The sequence below is a fragment of the Psammomys obesus genome, unplaced genomic scaffold (assembly GCF_907164565.1).
Source record: "Psammomys obesus unplaced genomic scaffold, mPsaObe1.curated_primary_1811, whole genome shotgun sequence".
NCBI classification, from domain to species: Eukaryota; Metazoa; Chordata; class Mammalia; order Rodentia; family Muridae; genus Psammomys; species Psammomys obesus.
Genome location: NW_026585894.1, coordinates 22,229,295 through 22,256,364, shown reverse-complemented (window position 1 = coordinate 22,256,364; position 27,070 = coordinate 22,229,295). Strand labels below are relative to the sequence as shown.

General features: G+C 37.8%; 1 protein-coding gene across 6 annotated transcripts in view; it reads left to right on the top strand.

Moving 5' to 3' along the window:
• The window catches only part of Sytl5 (synaptotagmin like 5), a 356,529-nt gene that overhangs the window by 248,032 nt on the left and 81,427 nt on the right, over nt 1-27,070 (top strand). For all 6 annotated transcript variants that reach the window (XM_055599625.1, XM_055599630.1, XM_055599624.1 and 3 more), the window contains 3 exons: nt 16,456-16,662; nt 25,210-25,325; nt 26,757-26,865. In XM_055599625.1, the coding sequence (XP_055455600.1) occupies nt 16,456-16,662; nt 25,210-25,325; nt 26,757-26,865 (432 nt within the window). The remainder of the gene's footprint in view (nt 1-16,455; nt 16,663-25,209; nt 25,326-26,756; nt 26,866-27,070) is intronic.

Sequence of the window (27,070 nt, the reverse complement as noted above, 5' to 3'; positions counted from 1 at the left end):
AAAGGAATGTTGACAATGAGTGTAGCGAAGCCGAAAACCTAGGTCTGAGTGTTTGTGTGGTCCAGCGCCGGATTCTTGTTTTTTCTTTTCATTTCCTGTGAAGTGAACATAAGACTATTATGAAATGAGACCTAAACCGTGTTGCAGTTAGCTGCTGTCTCCAGAAAAGAGAGATTTTTCTGCCTCATGGAGAATTCACAATAGAACACAACACGATCCCTTAGGAAAGAGGAATTATTCCTCACCCGATATTCTTTACCCATATCCACAAAACCAGGTGAAGTGTCAATTCCCTAGCCTCAGTACAACTCCTTGGCAATGACGTGATATTGTCCGCTCAAATCCAAGAAGCCTTGTGGGAGGATTTCTGAAGTAGACTTTTCTTTGTGAAAACCCCTCTTCAAAAGCAGCTAAGCACACACTCCCTTGTTCTGCCTTAAATGAGGCTTTAGTGCTGGAGCTGCCTGGTCATTTTGCATAAGAATAAGCCGTATTTTTTGCATAGAGAAGCAACAAGATGAAAGGATACTGGCTCCTTAATGATGATGTTTTGTCTTTAAACCAATTCAAGCAACAGCCTAACTCAGGGTTTCTAGGTATCTGGAAGAACAGAAAACAACCCCATTTGTTAAGCCATTTCTTAGATCCAGAAGCATTTAATTTACAGCTTCTGAGGGTGGCTTTTCTGTTTGTGGGGGAGATGAGGAACTACTGGGACAGCAGACCAGAAACTCACTTTCTTCAGATGCCCATTTGAGGTCACTACAGGTATGCGCATATAAATGACCTCCACCTTGATTTCTGAGAGTAGCTACTTGAACAGAGAGTAGATAGACCTGTCAGCTACATTTATACCGTTTCTTGTTTCTTCTAGTTTTCTGCACTCCTTTTCCCCTTAGTACCATTTTTCCAATTGTACTTTATTTTCATTTATTCTAATTACTAACTGGCCTCATTTGATTATATCCTTCAAAACTTTTGGTATGGGGGCACTGGAGAGATGGCTTAGAGGTTTAGAGCACGTGTTGCTCTTGCAGAGTATCCAGCATTGATTTGAAGCACCCATATGTTGGCTCACAAACATTCATAACTCCAGTTCTAGTCTGCCTGATGCCCTCTTCTCACCTCCTTAAGCATCAAGCACACGTGTGGTACACATACATATACAGAGTCAAAACATTCATACACAAAATAAAAGTACAAATACTGACGTGTTGGAAACCTAGTACCAAATACATATTTGGAAGTGAGAGTCTAATGCAAAGTCCTTAAATCATCAGGGCTCACTCTCCCCTCCTCATTTATGGATATATGTCTTCATTATTATTCTAAAACAGTGGGTTTGATTTCACAGCAATTTAGAGTTCCTCTCTTGACCCCTCACACCCTCCAACCTTTGGCTACGAGTGAAACAATGAAAAGGCTATAGCCAGCTATCAACATAACTTCTTGCAGTCCCCTTTGCATACTGAAAGACTGGAGACTGAGCTCAGGGCTTTGAGAGTGATTTGCAAGCACTCTGCCATTGAGGTATAACCTCAGTTCTCCATTTTTTTTTTCCTTTTAATTTTGAGACAGGTTTTCTAAAATACAGGCTGGCCTTGAAATCACTTAAGGTAAATTTTGAAATTGTGACTGTACTGCCCAATTAGCTGGGATTACAGACTTGTGCCACTAAGGGGCTGACTGCTTTTTGATGTTAAACTTTCTCAGCTTCCTGAGTGATATGAAATGAACATTTGCTCTTTATGAATTACTTTGTGTATGTATTCTGTTATAGCAGCACAGAACAGTGTGAGACATCTTTTCAGTGACCCTTCTGCCTCATGAAAGTCTGAAAACTGACAGTGTATTTAGCACACATTAAGAGAAAAATGATTGAATTCAATGTCTAAGAGAGATCTGAAAAATCAGCAAGCTGTTTTATCTTCTGTATCAGCCTGTGAAATGCTTTCCAGATTTTGTAGCATGTTTCAAAGACAGTTGGCATCGTAAACATCAATTGTCTTAGGAATTGGCCAGCTAAGATGCTTTCCTTTAGTTTTATCTGTACTGAGTCCTGTGTTTTTTCAGGCTAAGTAACCATTTTCTGGGTTAAAGGTAGAATGTTAAGAAAACCACTGTGAAGTAAAGTACACACACACACGCAAACACACACAGTGGAAATCCTTGTATATGGCTATAACGTCCCTAAGTGGTGCCAGCTATTGTAGCAAAAGAAGCTAATAAGAGGTTAAACTTTCAGGACCTAATGATAAGCACTTTTCCAGGATATAAATCCAGGAGAAAAATCCTGGAGAGAATCCCTTCTCGGCTCTGTTTATTATGTTGACCCACCAATCTACTCAGATGAACTTGCTCTCAAAGGTTCTTGTCTTCTGGTTATTTAGATTACTTTGTATCCATTAGTTGTGATAACTTTTTCTAGGGAAACAAACAGCCATAGAAATCAATGACATACTAAAGAAAATATTCCACCCAAGTCTAGATTAGTGAACTAACAGGTTTAGTAGGAGTTACTTGTGACCATAGATACTTTACAAGTGGCCACACCATTAAGGAAAATGGCTCTATCTCTAGCAACATTTAACTGAATATTTATCCTCAGGGAAGGGTGGGATTGTGTGTGTCCCCCTACCGCAGCAATCATTAACTGTCTATATCTCCTCAGCAAGGGACATGGCCTCCTGAGCCCCTCTCTAATTCATGAGGGAATGCTAATGAGTCTAGTTTTATGCAGGTACCTAGAGAGCACTGGACAACAATGTTACACAAAAGGCCTACTACCCCTGGACCCTGAAGTACTCAAACAACTATTGTGATCTCACAAGTCATATAGTAGACTTCTTCAAGAAAATCCATTTTGATAGCTTAAAGTCTACACTTTGAAAGATCTACCTTTGAGTTAGAATCAGCAATGGTAGACTATAAACATCTATAGAAATGGAGATGGGCTGGACACAGTAGCATACAGTAGCACACAGAGGCAGAGGCAGGCAGATTTTTATGAGTTTGAGGCCAGCTTGAGTCCAGTACAGCCAAGGCTACCCAGAGAAATCTTGTCTCAAAAAACCAAAAAGAAAGAAAGAAAGAAAGAAAGGAAGGAAGGAAGGAAGGAAGGAAGGAAGGAAGGAAGGAAGGAAGGAAGGAAGAAAAGAAAGAAAAGGAAAGAAAAAAGAAAGAAAAAAAGAAAAGTGGGCAGATGTAGATCTTCTGAGAATGTGGTAATGCCCAGAATGCTAGGGAAAGCATATATAGGACTTTGGCTGCTATTCTAGAAGAGAGATGGGATAAGAAAAAGTTATTCTGTTTGAGTTAGAACTTGGAAAGATGAGTAGTTTCAGCAGTGAAGATAGGAAACAACTGATCTGGGGTTGGAAGAGGTCCTGACATTTTTAAGTTTATTATTTCATTAATGTGATATGGATTATTATTTATTTAGCACAGATTCATTTAAGTTAGCTTTCCTGAGGGGTAGTCTCAGGCGACTGATGGCTCAGTTGTCTTAACTTTAAGGGGAAGTGATGATACTGTATATCAGAATGTCCTGTTTCTACTCAGGGCCTACAGAGTATACTTAAAATATTTTGTTTTTACTAACATGAATTAACCGTTAATGGTATTCACTGTGGTTTCAACACATACACACTACACATGCACCAGTGAAGATTCATAAGATTTCACAGAAGAAATAATTATTACCTTCAACTGTTTAATTGCTTTATAACCTAGCATGGTCTTTGAGTCTGAACAGCATGGTGAAGAAAATGCAGGCATTTTTCTGTACTTGGGAAGACACTAGTCTAGTTGAGTCTGACAAAATCTAATGTTACAAATGTGAAAGGAAAAATGGTATAAAAATGTAGATTCCAGGTTTTATTCCTGGGCATTGAGACAAGATAAGAGATCAGCATCCTAAAGGAATGGCATATCTAAAAGTATTAAAATGGGAACAGGCCAATCTTCTAGAGCTGTGTCTGTGGAAGCTGACAGTATACTAGAACAAATAAAGAAATTTTAGACATAGATTTTCCCAGGCCACCTCTCAAACCAATAGCATTCAAATTTGTGGACATGAGAGTTAGACACCAGTATTTCTAAGCTATTCCTCTGTATGAACAAATTAGAGAGCACAGATCCCAAAGCTGTATTTCTCATACTATCATAATTGCATATTGTGATAAAATGTTGATTATGAATTTTAAAAGCAGCTTTTGATCCAGTAAACCAGATCCTAAGTGCTGCTTCTGGAGAAGGGGCTGTGCTTACAATTCGAAGTATTGTAAGGGCAGATAAATACATTTCTTGTCAAATAATATTTTTTATAATGTTGAAAAGTGAATTCACTATATTTGTAAAGGTTCACATTGTATACTTATGTTTTCTGCATTTAATGAGAAAAAGCATTCCAAATGGTATTAAGTGATGCAAAATTAAGACAAAAGTACGTATACTCATGATTGAAGTTTAGATAATTTGACAAAAGAAATCCATTGCTCTAACAGACAGAGATGCCAGCACCTCAAATCTGACATCACATATAATTTACATCTGAGATACTTTTATTATTTTTATTATTTGTTTCTATGTTTGTTGAAATTTTTAAATTTTTTTCTTCACAATTTATTCATTATATATCCTGATTGAAGCCCTGTCTCTCAAGTCCCCAAGTCTTACCCTCCCTCCCCCTTCCTCCCCATCCCCTTTCCCTAGTCCACTGAAAGGGGGAGTTCCCCACTATTGCCATCTGGCGATACCTTGTTGAATATCATCAGGACTGCTTGGCTCCTCTTCTCCATGGCCTGGCAAGGCTGCAACAACATGGGGCAAGTGATCAAGAGCAGTCAACTGAGTTCATGACAGAGGCAGCCCCTTCTCCCCTCACTCAGAGAACCACACGGAGACTAAGGTGCCAATCAGCTACTTCTGCACAGAAGGTCTAAGTCCTCTCCATGCATGGTCCTCCATTGGTGCATCAGCATCTGCAGGAACCCGTGGGCTCAGATCTTTTAGTTTTTTTGGTCTCCTTGTGGGGCCCCTGTCCCTTCCATGTCCCTCTAACATCACCCCTCTCTTCCTCCATAAGATTCCCTGCACTCTGCCCAAAGTTTGGCATTGAGTCTCAACATCTGCTTCTATTCCCTGCTAGATGAATCCTTTCAGAGAACCCTCTGTAGTAGGCTCCCATCTAATTTCCTCTCTTCCACTGCCTGTGGTGTCTATCCTGTTTACCATTCTGAATGAAATTTAAGCATCCTCCCTAGGGTCCTCCTTTCTGTTTAGTTTCTTTAGGTCTGTAGATGACTGTCCTATATTATACAGCTAATATCCTCTTATAAGTGAGTATATACCATGCCTGTCTTTCTGTTCCTGGGTTACCTCACTCAAGATGATCTCTTCTAGTTCCATCCATTTCCCCGCAAATTTCATGATTTCCTTGTTTTTAATAACTGAGTAGTATTCCATTCTGTAGATGTACCACACTTTCTGTATCCATTCCTCCTTCAAGGGACATCTGGGTTGTTTCTAGATTCTGGCTATTACAAATAAAGCTACTATGAACATAGTTGAGCAAATGTCCTCTTTGAATGGTGGGGCATCTTTTAGGTATATGCCCAGGAGTGGTATAGCTGGATCTTGAGGTAGAGCTAGTCCCAATTTTCTGAAAAAGCACCAGGTTGATTTCCAAAGTGGTTGTACAAGTTGGTACTCCTACCAGCAATGGAGGAGGGCCCCCTTTCTTAACATCTCCAGAATATGTTGTCACTTGAGTTTTTTATCTTAATCATTCTGATAGGTGTGAGATGCAATCTCAGAGTTGTTTTGATTTGCATTTCCCTGATGACAAAGGATGTTGAGCATTTCTTTAGTTTTTCTCTGCCATTCAATATTCCTCTATTGAGAATTCTCTGCTTAGCTCTGTATCCCATTTTTAAATGGATTATTTGTTTGGTTGCTGTATAATTTCTTGAGTTCTTTATATATTCTGGATATTAGTCATCTATTAGATGTAGGGTTGGTGAAGATCTTTTCCCAGTTCGTAGGCTGTCATTTTGTTCTGTTGATTGTGTCCTTGCTTTACAGAAGCTTTTCAATTTCAAGAGGTCCCATTTATTAATTGTTGATGTTAGAGCCTGTGCTGTTGTTGTTCTGTTCAGGAAATTGTCGCCTGTGCCAAGGAGGTCAAGGCTCTTCCCGAATTTTTCTCCCAACAGTTTTAATGTTTCTGCTTTTATGTTGAGATCTTTGATCCACTTGGACTTTAATTTTGTGCATGGTACTTGATATAAATCTATTGACATTTTCCTACATGTGGACTTGGATGTTAGACTAGTACCATTTTTTGAAGAAGCTATCTTTTTTCTGTTGTATGGTTTGGGCATCTTTGTCAAAAATTAGGTGTCCATTGGTGTGTGGGTTTATTTCTGGGTCTTCTATTTAATTTCATAGCCAGTTTCTATGCCAGGACGATGCAGTTTTTATTACTGTTGCTCTATAGTACAGCTTGAGATCAGGGATGGAGATACCTCCAACAGTTCTTTTATTGTAGAAGATTGTTTAGCTATTTTGGGTTTCTTGTTATTTCATATGAGGTCGAGAATTTTTCTTTCAAAGTCTATAAAGAATTGTGTTGGGAATTGGATGGGAATTGCATTGAATCTGTGGATTGCTTTTGGTAAAATGGCCATTTCCACTATGTTAATCCTACTGACCCATGAGCATGGGAGATCTTTCCATCTTGATATGTTCTTCAGTTTCTTTTTTCAGAGAGTTGAAAGTTTTTTTGCTTGTTTGTTTTTTGTTTTTCATACATGTCTTTGACTTTCTTGGTTAGAGTTACACCAAGGTACTTTATGTTCTTTATGGCTATGTTAGTGGTATTGTTTCCCTATTTTCTTTCTCAGCCCATTTGTCTATTGAATACAGGAGGGCTACTTATTTTTTGAGTTATTTTTGTATTCAGCCACTTTGTTGAAGGTGTTTATCAGGTGTAGGAGATTCCTGATAGATTTTACGGGGTCAGTCATGTATACTATCATATCATCTGCAAATAGTGATACTTTGACTTCTTCCTTTCTGATCTGAATCCCCTAGATCTCTAAGCAATAAGTTGTCTTATTGCTTAGCATGGACTTCAAGAACTATGATGAAGAGATATGGAAAGAATGGGCTCTCCCTCTGATTTCAGCAGGATTGATTTAAGTTTCTCACCAGTTTGATGTTGGCTGTAGGCTTGCTGTATATTGCCTTTACTATATTGAGGTAAATGCCTTGTGTCCCTGATCTCTCCAGGACTTTAAACATGAAAGAAAGTTTAAATTTTTTTTCAAATGTGTTTTAGGCATCTAAGGAGTTTGTTTATATGGTGGATTACATTGATGGATTTCCATATATTGAACCACTACTGCATACCTGGGATGAAGCCTACTTGTTCATAGTGGATGATATCTTTGGTGCGTTCTTTTTTTTTAAATTTTTTTATTAATTACACTTTATTCATTTTGTATCCCCCCATAAGCCCCTCCCTCCTCCCCTCCCGATACCACCCTCTCTCCCCTTTCTGCATGCATGCCACTCCCCAAGTCCACTGATAGGGGAGGTTCTCCTCTTCTTTCTGATCTTAGTCTATCAGTTCTCATCAAAAGTGGCTGCATTGTCTTCTACTGTGGCCTGGTAAGGCTGCTCCCCCCTCAGGGGGAAGTGATCAACGAGCAGGCCAATCAGATTATGTCAGAGGCAGTCCCTCTTCCCATTACTATGTAACCCACTTGGACACTGAACTGCCATGGGCTACACCTGTGCAGGGGTTCCAGGTCATCTCCACGAATAGTCCTTGGTTGGAGTATGATTTTCTGGGAAGTTCCCTGTGTTCAAATTATCTTGTTCTGTTGCTCTGCTTGTGGAGTTCCCGTCCCCTCCAGCTCTTACTATTTCCCACTTCTTACATAAAATTCCATTCACTCTGCCCATCAGTTGACCATCAGGCTCAGCATCTGCTTTGACAGTCTATACTGCAGAGGCTTTCAGAGGTCCTCTGTGGCAGGTTCCAAGGTTGTTTCCTGTTTTCTTCTGGCTTTCAGAAGGCCTCTGTAACAAGTTCCGAGTTTGTTTCCTATTTTCTTTTTCTTCTGATGTCCATCCTCTTTGCCTTTCAGGATGGGGATTGAACATTTTAGTTAGGGTCTTCTCTTTTGCTTAGTTTGTTTAGATGTACAGATTTTAGTGGGTTTATTCTATGTTGTATGTTTATATGAGTGAGTATGTACCATGCATGTCTTTTTGCTTCTGGGACAACTCACTTAGGATGATCCTTTCCAAGTCCCACCATTTACCTGCAAATTTCATGATTTCCTTATTTTTCATTGCTGAGTAATACTCCATTGTATAGATGTACCACAGTTTCTGCATCCATTCTTCAGTTGAGGGGCATCTGGGCTGTTTCCAGCTTCTGGCTATTACAAATAAAGCTGCTACAAACATGGTTGAGCAAATGTCCTTTTTGTGTACTTGTGCCTCTTTTGGGTATATGCCTAGGAGTGGTGTGGCTGGATCTTGAGGAAGCGCTATTCCTAGTTGTCTGAGAAAGCGCCAGATTGATTTCCAGAGTGGTGCGTTCTTTGATTTGGTTTGCAAGTATTTTATTGAGTGTTTTTGCATCAATGTTCATATGAGAGATTGGACTGAAATTTTCTTGCTTTTTTGGGTCTTTGTGTGGTTTTGGCATCAAGGTCACTGTGGCTTCATAGAATGAATTTGGTAATGTTTTTTTCCTGTTTCTATTTTGTGGAATTGTTTGAAGAGTATAGGTGTTAGCTCCTCTTTGAAGGGTCTGGTCTGGTAGAATTCTACTATGAAACCGTCAATGCCTGGGCTGCTTTTTTTTTTTTTTTTTTTTTTTTTTTTTTTTTTTTTTTTTGATGAGAGAATTTGATGACTGCTTCTATTTCCTTATAGGATATAGGACTATTTGATTCATTTACCTGATCTTGTTTCAGCTTTGGTAAGTGGAATTAAATAAGAAAAGTTATCAGTTTCATTAAGTTTTTCAAATTTTGTGGCTTATCGGCTTTTGAAGTTCGATCTAATGGATTGTTTAGATTTCCTCAGTGTCATTATGTCTCCCTTTTCATTTCTGATTTTGTTGATTTGGATAGTGTCTCTCTGCCTTTTAGTTAGTTTGGCTAAGCGTTTGTCTATCTTTTTTATTTTCTCAATGAACCAGCTCTTGGTTTCATTGATTCTTTGAATTGTTTTATTTGATTTTAGTTTATTGATTTTATCCCTGAGTTCTATTATTTCCATCCATCTACTCTTGGGTGTGTCTTCTTCTTTTTTTTTCTGAGGGCTTTCAGGAGAGCCACTAAATTGCTTGTATGAGATGTTCTGAATTTCTTTATGAAGGCACTTAGTGCTATGAACTTTCCTGTTAGCACTGCTTTCATTGTGTCCTATAGGTTTGAGTATGTTGTGCCTACATTTTCCTTGAATCCTAGGAAGTCTTTAATTTCTTTTTTTTTTATTTCTTCCCTGACCCAGCTGTCATTGAGTAGCGAGTTGTTCAATTTTCATGTGTGTGTATGATTTCTGCTATTTCTGTTGTTGAGGTTGAGCTTTAGTAAATGGTGGTCTGATAGGATACAAGAGATTATTTCAATCTTCTTGTATCTGTTGAGGCCTGCTTTGTGACCAACTATATGGTCTATTTTGGAGAAGGTTCAATGAGGTTCTGAGAAGAAGGTAAATTCTTTTGTGTTTGGTTGAAAGGTTCTATAGATGTCTGTTAGGTCCATTTGATTCATGACCTCTGTTTAGAGTCATTGTTTCTTTGTTTAATTTCTGTTTTGTTGACCTGTCCTTTGTTGAGAGTGGGGTGTTGAAATCTCCCACTACTAATGTTTGGGGATCTATGTGTGGTTTAAGTTTTATTAATGATTCTTTTACAAATGTGGGTGCCCTTGTCTTTGGGGCATATATGTTCATGATAGAGATGTCTTCTTGGTGGAATTTCCCTATAATGGGTATGAAGTGACCTTCCCCATCTCTTTTGCCTGATTTTGGTTGAATATCTATATTATTAGATATTAGAATTCCTACTACTGCTCGTTTTTTTTTTTTTTTTTTTTGGGTTCATTTCTCTGAAAACCCTCTTCCAGTCCTTTACTCTCAAGTAATGTCTATCTTTGTGACTGACTTTATGTGACTTATATGCAGCAGTGTTTGTGTCCTGTTTATTCATCTATTCTGTGAGACTGTGTCTTTTTATTGGAGAGTTGAGTCCATTGACGTTGAGAGAGATTTAAGACCAGTGGCTGTTAGATCCTTTTATTTTGATGTTGGTTGTGGTAGTGTCTTTGTGTGCTTGGCTACTTTTAGTTTGTTGTAGTGAGGTTATTTATTTCCTGTGTTTTCCTGAAGGTAGTTAGCTTTCTTGGTTGTATTTTTCCTTCTAGTATCTTCTTTAAGGCTGGATTTTTGGGTAGGTATTGTTTAAATTTTTTTTTGGTCGTTGAATATGTTATTTTCTCCATCTATGATGATTGAGATTTTTGCTGGGTATAGTAGTCTGGGTTGGTATCTGTGGTCTCTTAGCCTCTGCATAATATCTCTCCAGGCCCTTCTGGCTTTTATAGTCTCTGTTGAAAAGTAAGGTCTGTTTCTGCCGGGTTTGCCATTACATGTTACTTGACCTTATTCCCTTGCAGCTTTTAGTACATGTTTTTTATTGTGCTGTATACTTATTGTTTTGATTATTATGTGGCAGATGGATTTTCTTTTCCAGTCTAATTTATTAGGTATTCTGTAAGCCTCTTGTATGTTCATAGGCCTCTCCTTTAAATTGGGGAAATTTTCTTCAGTGATTTTGTTGAAAATATTTTCTGGACCTTGGAGACAGGAATCTTTTTCTTCTATTCTTATTATTCTTAGGGTTTGTCTTTTCATGTTGTCTTGGATGTTTTGAATGGGTATGTCAGCAATTCTTTAGATCTTACATATTCTTTGATGGCTGTATTGGTTTCTTCCATTGTATCTTCCACACCTGAAACTGTTTCTTCCATCTCTTGTATTCTATTGGTTATGCTTTCCTCTGTAGTTCCTGTTTTCTTCCCTAAAGTTCTCCCTCTCCATCATTTCCACCATTTTTGTTTTTTTTTTAATTTTTCCAATTCTATCTTCATATCTTGAACTGTTTTGTTGATTTCCTTCACCTGTCTGACTGTATTTTCCTGCTTTTCCTTTAATTCTTTCACCTGTTTGAATTTTCTTCTATTTCTTTCAGTGATTTAATTATTTCCTCTCTGAAGGCCACAAACTGTTTGGCTGCATCTTCCTGTATTTCTTTATGGATGGCCATAATCTGTTTGACTTTATCTTCTTCTATTTCTTTATGTATTTTATTTGTTTCCTCCATTATCCTCTTTGTAAGCATATATATATAAGGTTATCTCCTTGAACTTCATTTATATTAGGGTGTTCAGGGCTATGTTCCCCTGGATAACTGGGTTCTGGAGATGCCATATTGCTTTGACTTTTGTTGGTCGTGCTTTTGTTCTGCCCTCTGCCCATCTGGATTTCTTGGGTGTTTCCTGTTAGTTTCTGGTGCCTGCTGGAATTCTGTGGTGAGGAGCATCCCTTTGGCAGGAAGATGTTTGTTCCTAAGGGAAGCCTCCTCAGCTTTTTGGGTATGGTCATCGAATGGCCCGTGCTTCTCAGGGAATTGCTACAGCTCACCTCAGATGTATGGACCTGTGTAGTAACTGGGGTTGTGGGTCAGGGGGCTGTCTTCTCACCTGGAGACAGCTGCCCTGCCACTGGGTTTTTGCTCTGAATTTAGTGAGTTGCTGCTGCTGCTCATACACTGTGTTTGCTGGGCAAAGCTCTCTTGAAGAACCAGGAAGCCCCACAGTTTGGTCAGTTTAGCTAGGGAGATAGGTTGCACTTTGGAGCAGCAGCATCTGGGGTCTGATCCCATGGGTCCCAGGTGTCTGTAGATCTGAGGTTGGAGCTCTGTGCCCTAGTACCCAAGTGTTAATCAGTGGCAGTTGAGCACAGCACACAGGCATGTGGCAGGAAGCAAATGCCTGGGCCTGTGGGAACCCAGCAACTATTTCGAGGATTAGCTGGGTGTCCTGAGGTCCGGCCTGATGTTTCCTTCACAGTGGGGTTACCTCTCAACAGTTAGATCCAGTCTGTTATGAACTGTGGGGTCCACAGTTCAGTCTGCTATGTTGATTAGAGAGCATGCTGGTGCAAGTCAGTGGCTCTGTGCTGGCTACTGGGCACCTGAAGGAATCAGGAAACTTCCTGGAAACTTTTGGCACTGGGTTAGCCGGGTGCCCTGAGGTTGCACCTGATGTTTCCTTCACCATGGGAATTCCTTCCGACAGGGAAACCCAGTCTATGGTGTTTTATGGCCCACAGTTCTCTCTGCAATGGTGAGTTGGTTGTACAGGCATGTGGCTCTGGGCTGGCAGCTAAGTGTTTGCTGGATCCTGCGACCTTTTCCAGGGATTGTCTGGGTGATCTGAGGTCAGTTGATCCTAACTGCTTCCTTCACTGTTTTTGTTTTATTTTTATTTTTATTTTTTTCTCGACTGGAAAACCCAGTCTCTGGTGTTGTGAGGCTTATAGTTTAGTCTGGAATGGTGATCAGAGCACACAGAGGTGTGATTCTGGGCTGCCAACAAAGTACCTGCTGAGACCCAGGAATTCTTCAGGGGTTTAGCTGGGTGACCTGAGAATGGACACGATTGCCTTCCATACTGTGGGGTTTCCTCTCATCTGGGGAACACAATCGCTGCTGTTTTAGGGTCCCCACTTCAGTCTGTTGGTCATTGTTCAGTCACTGCTATCCTGCTTGTCAAACAGTGTCCTCTCTGCTCTGCCATCTTGGATCCCACTGTCAAAGTGCTTTTAAAAGCGGGTATAAAATAGAATGTTTTTAATACCTGTGTGACAGGACTCAAGAACTTCACTTTCTTAATTAAATTTTTATTTTTTTATAAATTAATTACAGTTCATTCATTTTGTATCCCAGCTGTAGCCCTCTCTCTTAATCCCTCCCCATCTTTCCCTTCCTCCCTCATTTCCTCCCATGCCCCTCTCCAAGTCCACTAATAGGGGAGGTCCTCCTCCCCTTTCATCTGACCCTAGCTTATCAGGTCTTATCACTACTGATTGAATTGTCCTTCTCTGTGGCCTGGCAAGGCTGATCCCCTCTCAGGTGGAGGTGATCAAAGAGCCAGCCACTGAGTTCAGATCAGAGACAGTCCCTGTTTCCCTTACTAGGGAACCCACTTGGATACTGAGCTGACATTGGCTTCATCAGAGCAGGGGTTCTAGGTAATATCTATGAATAGACCTTGGTTGGAGTATCAGTCTCAGAAAAGAGCCCTGTGTCCAGATTTTTGGTTCTATTGCTCTCCTTGTGCAGCTCCTGTCCTCTCTAGGTCTTCCTATCTCCTCGTTCTTTCCTAAGATTCGCTGCAATCTGCCCAAATTTTGGTTATGAGTCTCAGCATCTGCTTTGATACACTGTTAGGTAGAATGTTTCAGAAGCCCTCTGTAGTAGGCGCCTGTCCTGCTTCTTGTTCTCTCCTTCCTCCAATGTCCATCCCATTTTTCTTTCTGAGTGAGGACCCAAGGTCCTCCTTCTTGCTCAGCTTCTTCAGGTGTACAGATTTTAGTATGTTTATCCTATATTATATGTCTAATATCTACTTATAAGTGGGTATGTACCATGTGTGTCTTTCTGTTTCCGGGATACTTTGCTCAGGATGAACTTTTTCTAAATCACACCATTTGCCTGCAAATTTCATGATTTGTTTTCCATTGCTGAGTAGTATTCCATTGTGTAAATGCACCACAATTTCTGTATCCATTCCTTAGTTGAGGGGTATCTGGGTTGTTTCTAGGTTCTTGCTATTATGAATACAGCTCCTATGAACATGGTTGAGTAAATTTCCTTGTTGTGTACTTAGGCATATTTTGGATATATGTGTAGGAGTGGTATAGTTGGATCTTGAGGAAGCACTATTGCTAATTGTCTGAAAAAACGCCAGATTAATTTTCAAAGTGGTTGTACAAGTTTACATTCCCACCAGCAATGGTGGAGGGTTCCCCTTTCTCCACATCCTCTCCAGCATGTGTTGTCCCTTGAGTTTTTGATCTTAGCCATCCTGATGGGTGTAAGGTGAAATCTCAGGGTCATTTTGATTTGCATTTCCTTGATGACTAAAGAAGTTGAGTATTTATTTAAGTGTTTCTCTGACATTCTATAATCCTCTACAGAGAATTCTCTGTTTAGTTCTGTATTCCATTTTTAATTGGATTACTTGATTTGTTGCTTTTTAACTTCTTTAGTTCTTTATTTATTCTGGATATTAGACCTCTTTTAGATACAGGGTTAGTGAAAATCCTTTCTCAGTCTGTAGCCTGGTGTTTTGTTCTGATGATAGTGTTCTTTGCTTTACATAAGCTATTCAGTTTCATGAGTTCGCATTTATTGATTGTTGATCTCAGAGCCTGTGCTGTTGGTGTTTTGTTCAGGAAGTTGTCTCCTGTGTCAACGAGTTCTAAGCTCTTCCTCACTTTTTCTTCTAACTGATTTAGTGTGCCTGGGTTTATATTGAGGTCTTTGATTTATTTGGACTTTAGTTTTGTGCAGGGTGATAAATATGGGTCTATTTGCATTTTTCTACAAATACACATCCAGTTAGACCAGCACCATTTGTTAAAGATTCTGTCTTTTCCCATTGTGTGGTTTTGGCTTCTTTGTCAAAAATCAAGTGTTCGTAGGTGTGTGGGTTTATTTGGCGGACTTCTATTTGCTTCCATTGATCCACCATTCTGTTCTATGCCAGTACCATGCATTTTTTATTACTATTGCTCTGGAGTACAGCTTGAGATCAGGGATGGAGATACCTCGAGATGATCTGTTGTTATACAGGATCGTTTGGTATTTCTGTTTTGCTTTTGTTTTTGTTTTTCCCTATGAAGTTGAGATTTTTCATTTCAAGGTCTGCAAAAAATTGTGTTGGTATTTTGATAGGAATTGCATTGAATCTATAGATTGCTTTTGGGAAGATGGCCATTTTCACTATGATAATCCTACCCATCCATGAGCATGGGAGATCTTTACATCTTCTGATATCTTCTTAAATTTCTTTCTTAAGAGACTTAAAGTTTTTTTTTAAACAGGTCTTTCATTCGCTTAGTTAGAGTCACCCCAAGATACTTCATGCTATTAGTGGCTATTGTGAAGGGTGTTGTTTCCCTAATTTCTTTCTTGGCCCTTTTGTCCTTGGTATACAAGAGGGCTTCTGATTTTTTTTTTGAGTTAATTTTGTATCCAGCCACTTTGCTGAAGGTGTTTATCAGCTGAAGGATTTCTCTGGTTGAATTTTGGGGGTTGCTCAGGTATACTATCATATCATCTACAAATAGTGATACTTTTACTTCTTCCCTTCTGATTTGTATCCCCTTGATCTCCTTTAGTCGTCTTATTGCTCTAGCTAGGTCTTCAAGTACTATATGGAAGAGATAACAGAGAGTGGACAGCCTTGCCTTGTCCCTGATGTCAGTGGGACTGAGGAACTTTACATTTATTATCTCATGAAAACAACCACTTAAGAATTTTCATGTTTTGGAAAAGATTAAATTAAGTGGGTAAATCAATGCCTGTATTTGGACAGCTAATTTATGTTGTATCCTGGACTCAAGCATACAGGTGTTTGACAAAAAGGTTAATAGATATTGTTGAAAACTCTTAAATGCTAAATAGAATTATATAGAACTGAAAGGCCAGAATAGGTTTGTAGTTGCACTCTTAGTTGCTTTACTTAAGGACAGAACCAATGGGGATGAATGTCTTTGTATTCATACACCATGTGGGCATGTAGAGAACATATCTAGGATTATAATATCAAAGTTGTCTTTGATAAATGAGTAAACACTGATAAAAAAAACAACAGTGCTAGTGGAAGATGTCAAAAGTAAAGCACACATACTACTCCTTCAATAGTCAATTTCAAAAGATCATTGATACTGGAAGGATCAATACAATTGTATTGGCTGAAAGTATTTGGCTCTGATTCATCGATTCAAAAATGAAAATATTTTTGAATTAAGAACGATGTGCTCCTGTGCAAAATTTTTACTTACATCTATGTATTTATTTGTGTGTTGGGGTATCTCTCTCTCTCTTTCTCTCTCTCTCTCTCTCTCTCTCCACACACACACACACACACACACACACACACACACACACACACACACCATACCTCTCATGTTATATGGAGGTCAAAGAAAAAAATAGAGGGAATTAGTTCTCTTCTTCCACCATGTGGGTCCCAGGCATTGATTGCATGTTGCCAACTTTGCAGTAAGTGACTTTACCTACTAAGGCATTTTATCGGTCCTCTCCTATGTTTTCAATATTGCCCTTTTTCTTACCAGGAAGCTGAAAAATGAAATTTTAGAAGCAAAGAGAAGAAGTGGAAAGACTCAAGAGACCAGTAGAGTTTGTGTTCATTGTCAGAAGAACCTTGGACTCATCTTTGACAGAGGAGATCCATGCCAAGCCTGCTCACTCAGAGTGTGCAGTGAGTGTCGAGTCACAGGCCTTGGTGGCAGCTGGAAGTGCACTGTCTGTGCCAAAGTCGAGTGAGTTTCCCGCCTTTCTGTGCAAAATCCATATTTGCATGGTGTATATGTGGTGTGCAAATGTGATATGTGTGTGTGGTATGAGTGTGTGGGTGTGGTAGTGTGTGTTTGTGAATGTGAGAGCGTATGTGAGGTGAATGGTGTGTGTGTGTAATGAGCGTTGTGTTTGGTATGTGTGTGTATGTTGTATGAGTGTGTGTGGTGTGTGTGTGAGAGAGACAGTGAGGAAATTTGAGACAGATAGGCACAGGGACAGAGAGACGGAGGAGTAATCAGTGGGAGAGAGACAGATAGAAGCAGATAGGGAACAGAATTAAAAACAACCCAGAAGCATAATAAAATTGGAGGCCTAATGGATTAAGTTTCTCCCTGTATTTAAAAACTGGGGATGTGTTTTCTTCTCTTGATCCTTTCTAGATACCATATTGCTTCTCCAAAGGCATAGATAAAATTCTCTTGACATTCTGAAACATTTTAGATAACTTGCAAGAGAAGCATCAAACACCCTGTGTGCTGTACACATCAGCTAAGGTGCAACACTGGGACAGTTAATGTTCTCCAGGCCTAGCTGTTGATCAAAACAGACAAAGGGAGGCAGCCTTGCCATTATGTCTTTGTTTAGATCAGTGTCTGCCAATCTTCCTAATGTGATATCTATGCAAATACCTGTGGTCTTAGATGACCCCTGTGAAAAGGTTATTCAAACCCCAAAGAGGTATCAGCCCACAAGTTGTGAACCATTGCCCTAGAATGTTGGGGTGAGGTTCTATGCAGGCACCAGCCTGACTTCTTCATATGCAGAGATATGTAGATGTTGTCTTCAGCAGTGGGGCCTTGCTATCAGTTTTCAGAGAGCAACCTACTGTCTTTGAAATAGCCTGGGTTGTTTGGGGATTTCCGATAGACCCCTTTGATCAGTGATTCTCAACCTGTGGATGGATCATGACCCCTTTTGGCATTTGAATATCAGATATCCTGCATATCAGATATTTACATTGGATATCAGATATTAAATCAGAGTTATGAAATAGTAACAAAATAATTTTATGTTTGGGGGTCACCACAACTTGAGGAATTGTATTAAAGGGTCACAGCATTAGGAAGGTTGAGAACCACTGCCTTTGGCAAACAATTCAATTGGATGTAACACAGTCCCAATACTGAAAGTTTCATTTGTTGAGGTGACCAGTTTGAACTCTGTCTTTGTCTTAGTTACTACTGCTTTGATGAAACACCACGGCAGAAAGAAAGTTGTAAAGAAAGGGTTTGGGGGCTTAAACTTCCACATTGTAGTCCATCACTGAAGGAAGAAATGAGAGGAACTCAATCAGAGCAGGAACCTCGAGGCAGGAGCCGATGTAGAGGCCATGGAGGGGTCTTGGTTACTGCCTTGATCCCTGTGGCTTGCTGAGCCTGCTTTCTTACAGAATACAGGACCACCAGCCCAGGGATGGCACCACCCACAATAGGCTGAGCCCTACCACCTCAGCCACTAATTAAGAAAATGCTTTACATTTGGCTCTTATGGAGGCATTTTCTCAACTGAGGTTCCCTCTTTCAGATAACTAAAGCTTGGGTCAAGTTTTCATGAGACTTGCCAGCATAGTCTCCCTCATTATTTGACGATTTTGATAAGATCAGCACCTTCAATATATTTTAGGAAGTTTTCACCACATTAGGTTTCCAAGCCAGCCCTCAAATGCCCCTCAATTCTAGCTCTTTTCACACATTCTTTCCCTCAATCCCTTATTCCCTTTCTCTACATATCTGATCCTTCTCTTCTTTCCTCTAGTCTACCCATAAAATCTATTCTAGTTCCCTCTCCCAGGAAGAACCATGACTCCACTCCTCCACTCTCTTCCTCTATACTTAACCTCTCTCAATTTACAGATTGTAGCTTGCTTATCATTTATTTAACAGCTAATAACACATATAAACAATTACATTGTGTAGTTATTATTCTGGACCTGTATTACCTTCAGATGAGTTCTGCTTGTATCCAGCTGTCTGCACATTTTATGATATCATTTTTAAGAGTTAAGTAATACTCCCTTGTGTAAGTATACCACATTTTCTTTATTCATTCTTCTGTCAAGGGACATCTAGAATTTTTTTCCAGCTTCTGGATTTTATGAATGGCGCAGTGATTAACAAGGTTGAGCAAGTTTTCTTGTGGTAAGAGAAAGCACCCTTTGGGTATATGCCCAGCAGTAATATAGCTGGATCTTGATGTAGATTGATTTTCAACTTTTTGAGGAACTGTCATATTGATTTCCATAGTGGCTGTAAAAATTTGCACTCCCACTAGCAATAGAAATTGATGATTGTTCCTCTTATTCCAGATCCTCATCAGCATGAGCTCTCACTTGTGTTGTTGTGTTTAGCCATTCTGACAGATGTAAGAGGGAATCTCAAAGTAGTTTTGATTCACATTTTCCTGATGGCTAAGAATGATGACCATTTCTGTAAGTGTTTCTTAGCCATTTGAGTCTCCTCTTTTGAAAATTTAGATGTGGTCCCCATTGTTAATGGTATTATTTGTAGGAGTCTTTTTGGTATCTAGTTTGAGTTCTTTATGTTTTTGGATATTAGTCCTCTATCATATGTAGAGTTGGTAAAAAAAAAAATACCCATTCCACAGGCTGCCATTTTGTTCTACTGACAGTGTCCTTTGCCTTATAAAAGCGTTTCATGAGGTCCCATTTGTTGACTGTTAATCTTAGTGCCTATGCTATTGGAGTTCTGTTCAGAAAACTGTTTCCTGTGCCAATGAGTTCAAAGCTTTTCTCCATTTTCTCTTCTATAAGGCTCATTGTAACAATTTTATGATAAAGTCTTTTATCCACGTGGAGTTGAGTTTTGTATAGGGTAATAGGTATGGATCAATTTGCATTCTTCTAAAAGCAGACATCCACTTTGACAAGATCCACTTTGTTGAAGATGTTGTGTTTTTCCATTGGGTATTTCTGGATTCTTTATCAAAAAGTAGGTGTTCATAGGTGTATGGATTTATGTCTGGGTCTTCAATTCAATTGTATTCACCAACATGTCTCTTTTTATGCTGATATCATGCTGTTTTTATTACTTTAGTTTTGTTCAGCCTGAAATTGGGAATGGTGAGCTCTTCAGGACTTCTTTTTAATGTTCACAGTTGTGTTCGCTTTCCTAGTTTTTGATGTTTTTGTTTGTTTTCTACATATGAACCTGATAATTGTTCTTTCAAGATATGTGAACAATTGTGCTACAATTTTGACTGGAATTGCATTGCATCTGTAGATTGCTTTTGGTAGGATGAGCATTCTTACTATATTAATCATATAGATTCATGAGCATGGGAGATCTTTTCATCTTTTGCTATCTTCATTTTTTTTTTCAAAAACTTGAAGTTTTTATCATACAAGTTTTTCTCTTGCTTGGTTATAGTTATCACAAGGTATTTTATTATTTAGACTTTTGTGAAATGTGTTGTTTTCCTGATTTTTTTTCTCAGTCCTATTGTAATTTGTATAAAGGAGCACGGCTGATTTTTATGAGTTAATTTTGTATTCACCTACTTTGATGAGTGTTTTTTATCAGCTGTAGGGGATCCCTGAATGGAAATTTTATGGTCACTTATTATGTTATCATTTCATCCATAAATAAAGATATTTGACTTCTTCCTTTCCAATTTGTATCCCCTTAATCTCCTTCAGTTGTCTTATTGTTCTAGCTAAGACTTCAAATGCCATATTGAATAGATATGGAGGGAGTGGACAGCCTTGTCTTAGTTCTGATTTTAGTAGAATTGCTTACACAATTGAACTCTTAACTCAAAACTCCAAGGATTGATGAGAAATTTCTCAATACCTATTTCTCCGGTTCTTATTTTTCTTTATAATTCAATATCTTAGTTTCTGGATTGATACTTAGAATGCTTTCTTTTCCTCATTTTCCTCTTATCCCACTTCTGTTCATTCTCTTTTATAGCCCAGACCCTCGTTTACTCTGACTAAAGTGTATAAGAGCTAAGACTCAAAAACCCTTTACTATTACATGGAGCCTCCAAATTCAATATAGAAAGAAAAAATTCATTTTATCTATACTAGTTATAAGTACCATATCACAAGACCTGTGGCCTTAGGCTTTTTTCAGTCAGTTCATTTACTAGATAATATAGATGGTACATAAAGGTCTAATTAACTAAATCATTTCTTTGAAAGACAGGAATCAGATTCTCTTCAGATTATATTAAAAAGAAGTGAACTCTTGATATGTTGACTTGAATTTGAAGATTGTTACAGAAGTTGGCCTACCTAAAATGAGTGAATCCTTTCCTGTGTTTTTCAATTAGAACACATTTGCTACATATTTCACTATTTATCTGATTCCTCATCTTTCTTCCTCTACTATAATATATGCTTTCATAACCATGACGACAGGAGAATTAAAAAAATCTGTGTTGTTTACTGATGATGTCCTCATGCCTAAAGCAATGCCAGAAGTAGGTATTATGTCTATATTTGTTAAATGAGTAGATGCATGGATGAGCAAGACAATGAAATGATAAATGGATGCATGAATGTTTCCTACTTAAAGCACATCAGGCTGGAGTAAAAGGAAAAATAGAACAAATATAATTTTATTCTATTGGAAACATGAAGTTGAGAGGAAAAAAAAAAAAAAACAAGAGCCATGTACATCTGCTCTTTAACCAAAGTGAATATCTTCCTATCCCAGAAAAAATACATGTTATTCTTAGAAGATGCACACATAAATATTAAGATGTTGAGCAGGATGCTTTGCTTAGGAAGTATTAATATATTAATAGAAAACTTCTCAATCAATTCTTATTGGTGAAACATTACCTCAGTCAAACCAACCATCTATCCGTCTAATTAATCTATTCATCCACACACCTGTTTATTCCTCCTACACATTTGTTGTTAACATATTGGTATAACATGGGCTAAGATACCAGGGTAAATGAACATGGAATGCCTTCAGTGGCTTCACAGTCTAATGTTAAAAAAATATTATTATGCTATTTTTTAACAGATCAAATGAATTCTTTGTCATTCTAGATATCTTAAAGAAAAAAAATAGCTTTCAATGTGTGATTCTTATACTTCTTTAGCAATAATTTGTTTATTGTTATTTTTCTGAAATAAGTGAAAATCTACATGAGTATTTAATATATCAAAGTTCATGCTTACTTTTCTAGCTGAAAATCAATTAATAATACTTCTGTAATATTTAAGCTAGTAGTTTGTGTGTCCTCTGAGACTAAAGCTTTCTGTATTAAAAATAACCTGTTTGCTATTCATGGAGTGGTTTTCAATAAGGAAGAATAAATGATATTTTATTGGCAGTGAATGTCCTTTGTGATAAGGGAATGTCACAGCCCTACTGGGCTGTCCACATGTTTAATAGACCATTAAATTAAAATTCCCACCCTAACCTCTAACAGATGAGATGAGTCAGAAATTGAGTCATTCTCTAATCAGTTAGAAGAACAACCTTTATTATCATTTACCTTGGACAGGGTTTTATTTCTGAAACAATGAAATGCTTCTAGCAAGAATTGGTAGAGGGAGGCTGCTCCCTTTGTAGCTAATCCATTTCTGCTATTGTCTCTTGCTAAGTTTAAGATTTTTGCTTTTTTGCCTGTGAGTGATTTGCAGTTTCACTATCATATGAATAGGAGTTTCTTTGCATTTTTTTCTGCTTGGAAAAGAAGGAACCTAGACTCATCACCCTCTCTATATGGAGAGAGTGTTTGTGTTTCTCTCCTCAGTTCTTTCAATCCTTAATAGGTCTGACGTATAAAAGGAATTCAATAAATATGTACTATATAGTGAATTAATTTATAAACAATAAATTTACATAGCTTCTTTGTAATTAACAGATGAAAAGTGTCTTACTGTATCTTATAAAACACATCTTAATACAGGTGTCTCCAGTGTAAATAAATAACAAAAATACTTTAGTTACTATGTCTTTTTAAACAAGATTACCTACTTGCCCTATTCCAAAGAAATCAGAACTTCTTAACATTTATGTAAATTTCTGAGTGAAGGAAACTTACAGAAGCCTCAGATGTTTAATATTAAATAAAATCTGAATCTAACACTGTGATAGTCAGCAGCCAGTGTTCACAAACAAGTGTGGCACACTGGAATTTCTATCTTCTAGGTTCAACTTAGAGGAAACAGTCATTTCAAGCCTTGAGTTTTTTGAATACTACAGTGACATGACAGACAGATTGAAATCTTATAGTGAGTGCCATTATTTATTACTCTTCCACCACTTCTTTATTCTTGATACTTGCCTCCCAGTGTGCACACATTCATTTGAAATGCTAAGCACTTTCATACATCTTCACCCCTCATCAAAGCCTGGTTGTGGCTGGGAAACATGAATTCTCTTCTGATGATATTGCCAAATGGAAGGGGTGTGAGACTTGGACTATGAATGTCGTATCTACCATCATATAACTTTGAAGAATTTGTTTAACCCATGTGAGCTTCCTAGTCTATAAAGTAAGGACTGTCATTGCTACCTGACATCTCATAGTGAGGATTAAAGATAGCACACATAAAACTGGATTACATTAGTACTTATATGAGTTTTGTATTGATAGTAATCTTGAAAGAACACTCTTAGAAATGAAAATTTCACAAATATTTGTATTTATAGTATATGATGAATAAAGCTGACATTTTTTCCAGTATAAACTTTATATTTGGGATTTTATCGCTGATTTTAAAGTACAACTTGTTGATAAATCTCTATACAATGCTCTGGAGCTAGAACTCTTTATCTGGTTTTTAGTTGCTTTTCTTTAGCTACCATATCAGATTCACCAGTCTCATCCTTATGATACCTTGATTTATATTTTATCATTTCTTGTCTTGTGAACTAAAGTAATTTTAATTAGTTTGCTAGTCTCTCACATCTTTTTGTATTTCTCCAAAGACTGTATCAGCTAGTGTGAACTTTAGAGTAAGTTTTCTACTCCATAATGACATTTCTCCTTGGCATGGCATCCAAATGTTGCTATTACATATCCCAGGCCTACATCTCAGCCTCATTTTCTACTGTAACACTCTAAAAATCATTTACCCCAATAATACAGAATTGATTTCCACCCTCAGTTCATGTTTTTCTAAGCTATTTCTTCATGTTTAATTAGAAATCATTTTAGAGGACTAATGAATTTTATGACTCTTCTAAGTCTTTGTTGTAAATTTCAACATGAGCTTTATAACAGTGCAGCTACTATGGATTGAATTCCAGTGATCTTGATTCATTTCACAAATATTTACAAACCACAGTACCAAATATTACTGCTAGAGATGGTAAACAAATGAGTCAAGGCTCCTGCCTTCATGTCACTGATAATGAGGTTTGTGGTGAAGATATGAAAAGAAGTTAAAGTCTTAAAATGATGGAGTAGCCATTCATTCAAGTAAAAGTTATAACTTCAAGTAGAGATTAATACCATTTCTGTGCAATATGTGCACAATTAAAATACCACAATAAATTCCATCATCTATGTAACACATGTATGTTAGTATATTTAATAAAAAAGGAAACATGACTTGAGGACACAGTCCATAAAAAGCCTAGTATTATAGTACTACAGGTGGAGAGTTTAGTTATATAGAGATTGTCTCTCAGAGAGTTAACAGACCAATAGACATGACTTATAATCCTAAGATAAAATTTAAAGCTCTGAAAGCAAAAATGATCACAGACATTTCTAGAAGGAAGATAAAGGTGATTTCACATAGCCATTATAGGTCAGGCTCAAAAGATGGATAGGACTTGTCCTGCTTCATTTTCATTGTGATAAAACATTGACCAAAAGCAACTTGAAGATGAAATGGTTTTGTTTAGTTTTCATATCCCAGAAATAGCCCATCATTGAAGGAGGTCAGAGTATTAACTCAAATAGGAGCCCAACCAGGAACCATGGAGGAAAGTTCCTTACTGGCTTTCTCTTTATGGCTTTCTCAGCTTTCATTTTTATATAACTTAGGTCCTAGTCTCCAGAGGTAACACCACCCACAGTAGACTATGACCTGCTGCATCAATCATCTGTCAAGAAAAGGCTCAAGGACAATGGAGGTAGTTACTCACTTGAGGTTCCCTTTCCCAGGTGACACAGTTTGTATTAAGTTGACAAGGAAAACCAAACAGCCCAGGCTTATTAAAGTATCCTTTCACATCTTTAACATACAATTGATTACAAGATCTAGGAAGGCATTTCTAACATGGGGATTTATTTCCTCCTCTGTATTAGTTTTCCCCTTGCTCTGGAATGCATCCATCAGCATTCTCCTGGAGTACTGTGATAGTCTTTGTTCTGTTCTTTTTTTTTAGCCCAGTGTTTAAAACTGTCTCTTGTTGATACCTTTATCTTATATGGAGCCTTTGATTGTTCCTCATTTCCCACACTGAATATCTTGTATCCACAAGTCAGTATTTTTACATAACTGGTTTTTGAAAGTTACCTTTGTAGTTAAATAACTTATTTTTGGAATCTTTCTTTTGCTTCATGAGCAGGCAGCTGAAGTTTATAAGTGGAGAATGGTTTTTTGAAGAAAAGTCAAAACGTTTCAAGCACGTCAATGTTCTCGGCACTGATGTTGTGCGACAGTCAATTTTAAGAAGAAGTCCAGGTAACTAATGCAGTCATGTGTCTTCAAGCATGTAAGTTGTCACTCGGTTGGGCTAAGTAACTTCCCTCTGGTCATGTGGCATGTGAACACAGTTGGATTTTTTTCCCCTTATTCCCTTAGGTCATTTCTCAACTTGGTAGCTTGAAATCTAAATCTGAAAATTATACAAAGGAAATCAGCAGAAAATAAGTTTTGTGCTGATTTCCCATATATCTGACATGCTGAGATTTTCAAAGGTGCCACTCATCGTCACCATAACAAGTTATTTTTCCAAGTGCATTTCTAATGTTTCACTAAACAATTCACTAAACTGTTGGAGAAATAAATGTTTCCCATTCTGAAAGCAATTCTTGATTTTCCACGAAGTTTAATTTTAGATTTTTAAATGATATTTTTTAGAAAAATCTAATTCTTAGTTCTAAACAAGTGGGAGCATTAGGAAATTCCAGGGAACATTTTTGATTGTCATAATGCTTAGACTGAATCAATAGAATTTACTGGATAGTAACTAAATATGATAAGCTAGTGGGTTTAAAATATGCAGGAAAATTTCAGTCAACGAGGAATTATACTATTCCCAATTACCAAGAACAACCAGCTTGTGATTGCTTTTTAGTGTACTCAAAATACAGTGTAATTGGTTCAGTATTCAATTAAGCTTTCCTGAGTGCATATTTCCCATACATAGTTTATATAATAAACATGGGATAAATATCTTTTGGTCTGGGAAGCATGCAACTGATTCCTCTGTCACTTTTGGGTGTGACACTCATAAAGAAGTGCTCCTAAAGATGAGTACCATCAAGTCTGATGTTAGAAGAGTCAGGTTGAATAAAAATTATCCAGTCAGCTACAGCCTCTTCCTACACTAAATCTCAGAGAATTCCAGGCATAAGACACATGCACACATGCCTGACATCTCATGAAGTATGGCTGTCATGTTCATGATGTCTGGCCATGGTGTACTGTGGCACACTTGTGTGCACTACCACTGGGAGACTGAACCACAGGGGTTATATACTTAAACCTGGGATATACAGTGAGTTCTAGACCAGTCTTAGGATTAGATTGAGAACCTGTCTCAAAAGAAACAAAGAAAAAAAAATACCTGTAACAATAATTCCTGTAGTCTTTGGATTTAGAGATCTCTTGAATACAGCATTTCCTACCCTAAAATTATCTGTAGAGGCATAATGAATTTGTTTCTTCATTGCAGTCTTCCTAGGAAAGTTTATCTTACCAGTTACCTCTACAGCATTCATCACATTAGAAATAATTATGTATACAAAACAACTTGCGATTGAACTGTCTTTACTCATTATTATAGACTTTTTGTCTTATGGTAATCTAGGAAAATGAGTGCAGAAACAAAATTTGGTATCCTTCTAAATCTTTTTGTATATAAATTTATTTTCTATTTTTTCCCATGAGGGTCTGGAGAAATACAAAGTCAAGAGCAAGCTCACCAAGATGTAGACAAGTCAGATACTTCATCTTCCATCAAGCAGAAGGCCACCCATGATGGACACAAGAGGAAAGGGTAAGCACACTCTATCCATCTCTGAAATAAAGAATCTTTAGTGTTTTACGTCTGATGTGTCAGTGACCCAGAAGAAGTGACTCAACTAGGGTAACATTTTATCCTAGGGAAATGTAGTCTTAAATGCTTTCAACCTCATATAAATAATTTTACTGGCTGACCTGAACTTATAAGAGTTCTATTTCATTTGACTTATCTATTCTGG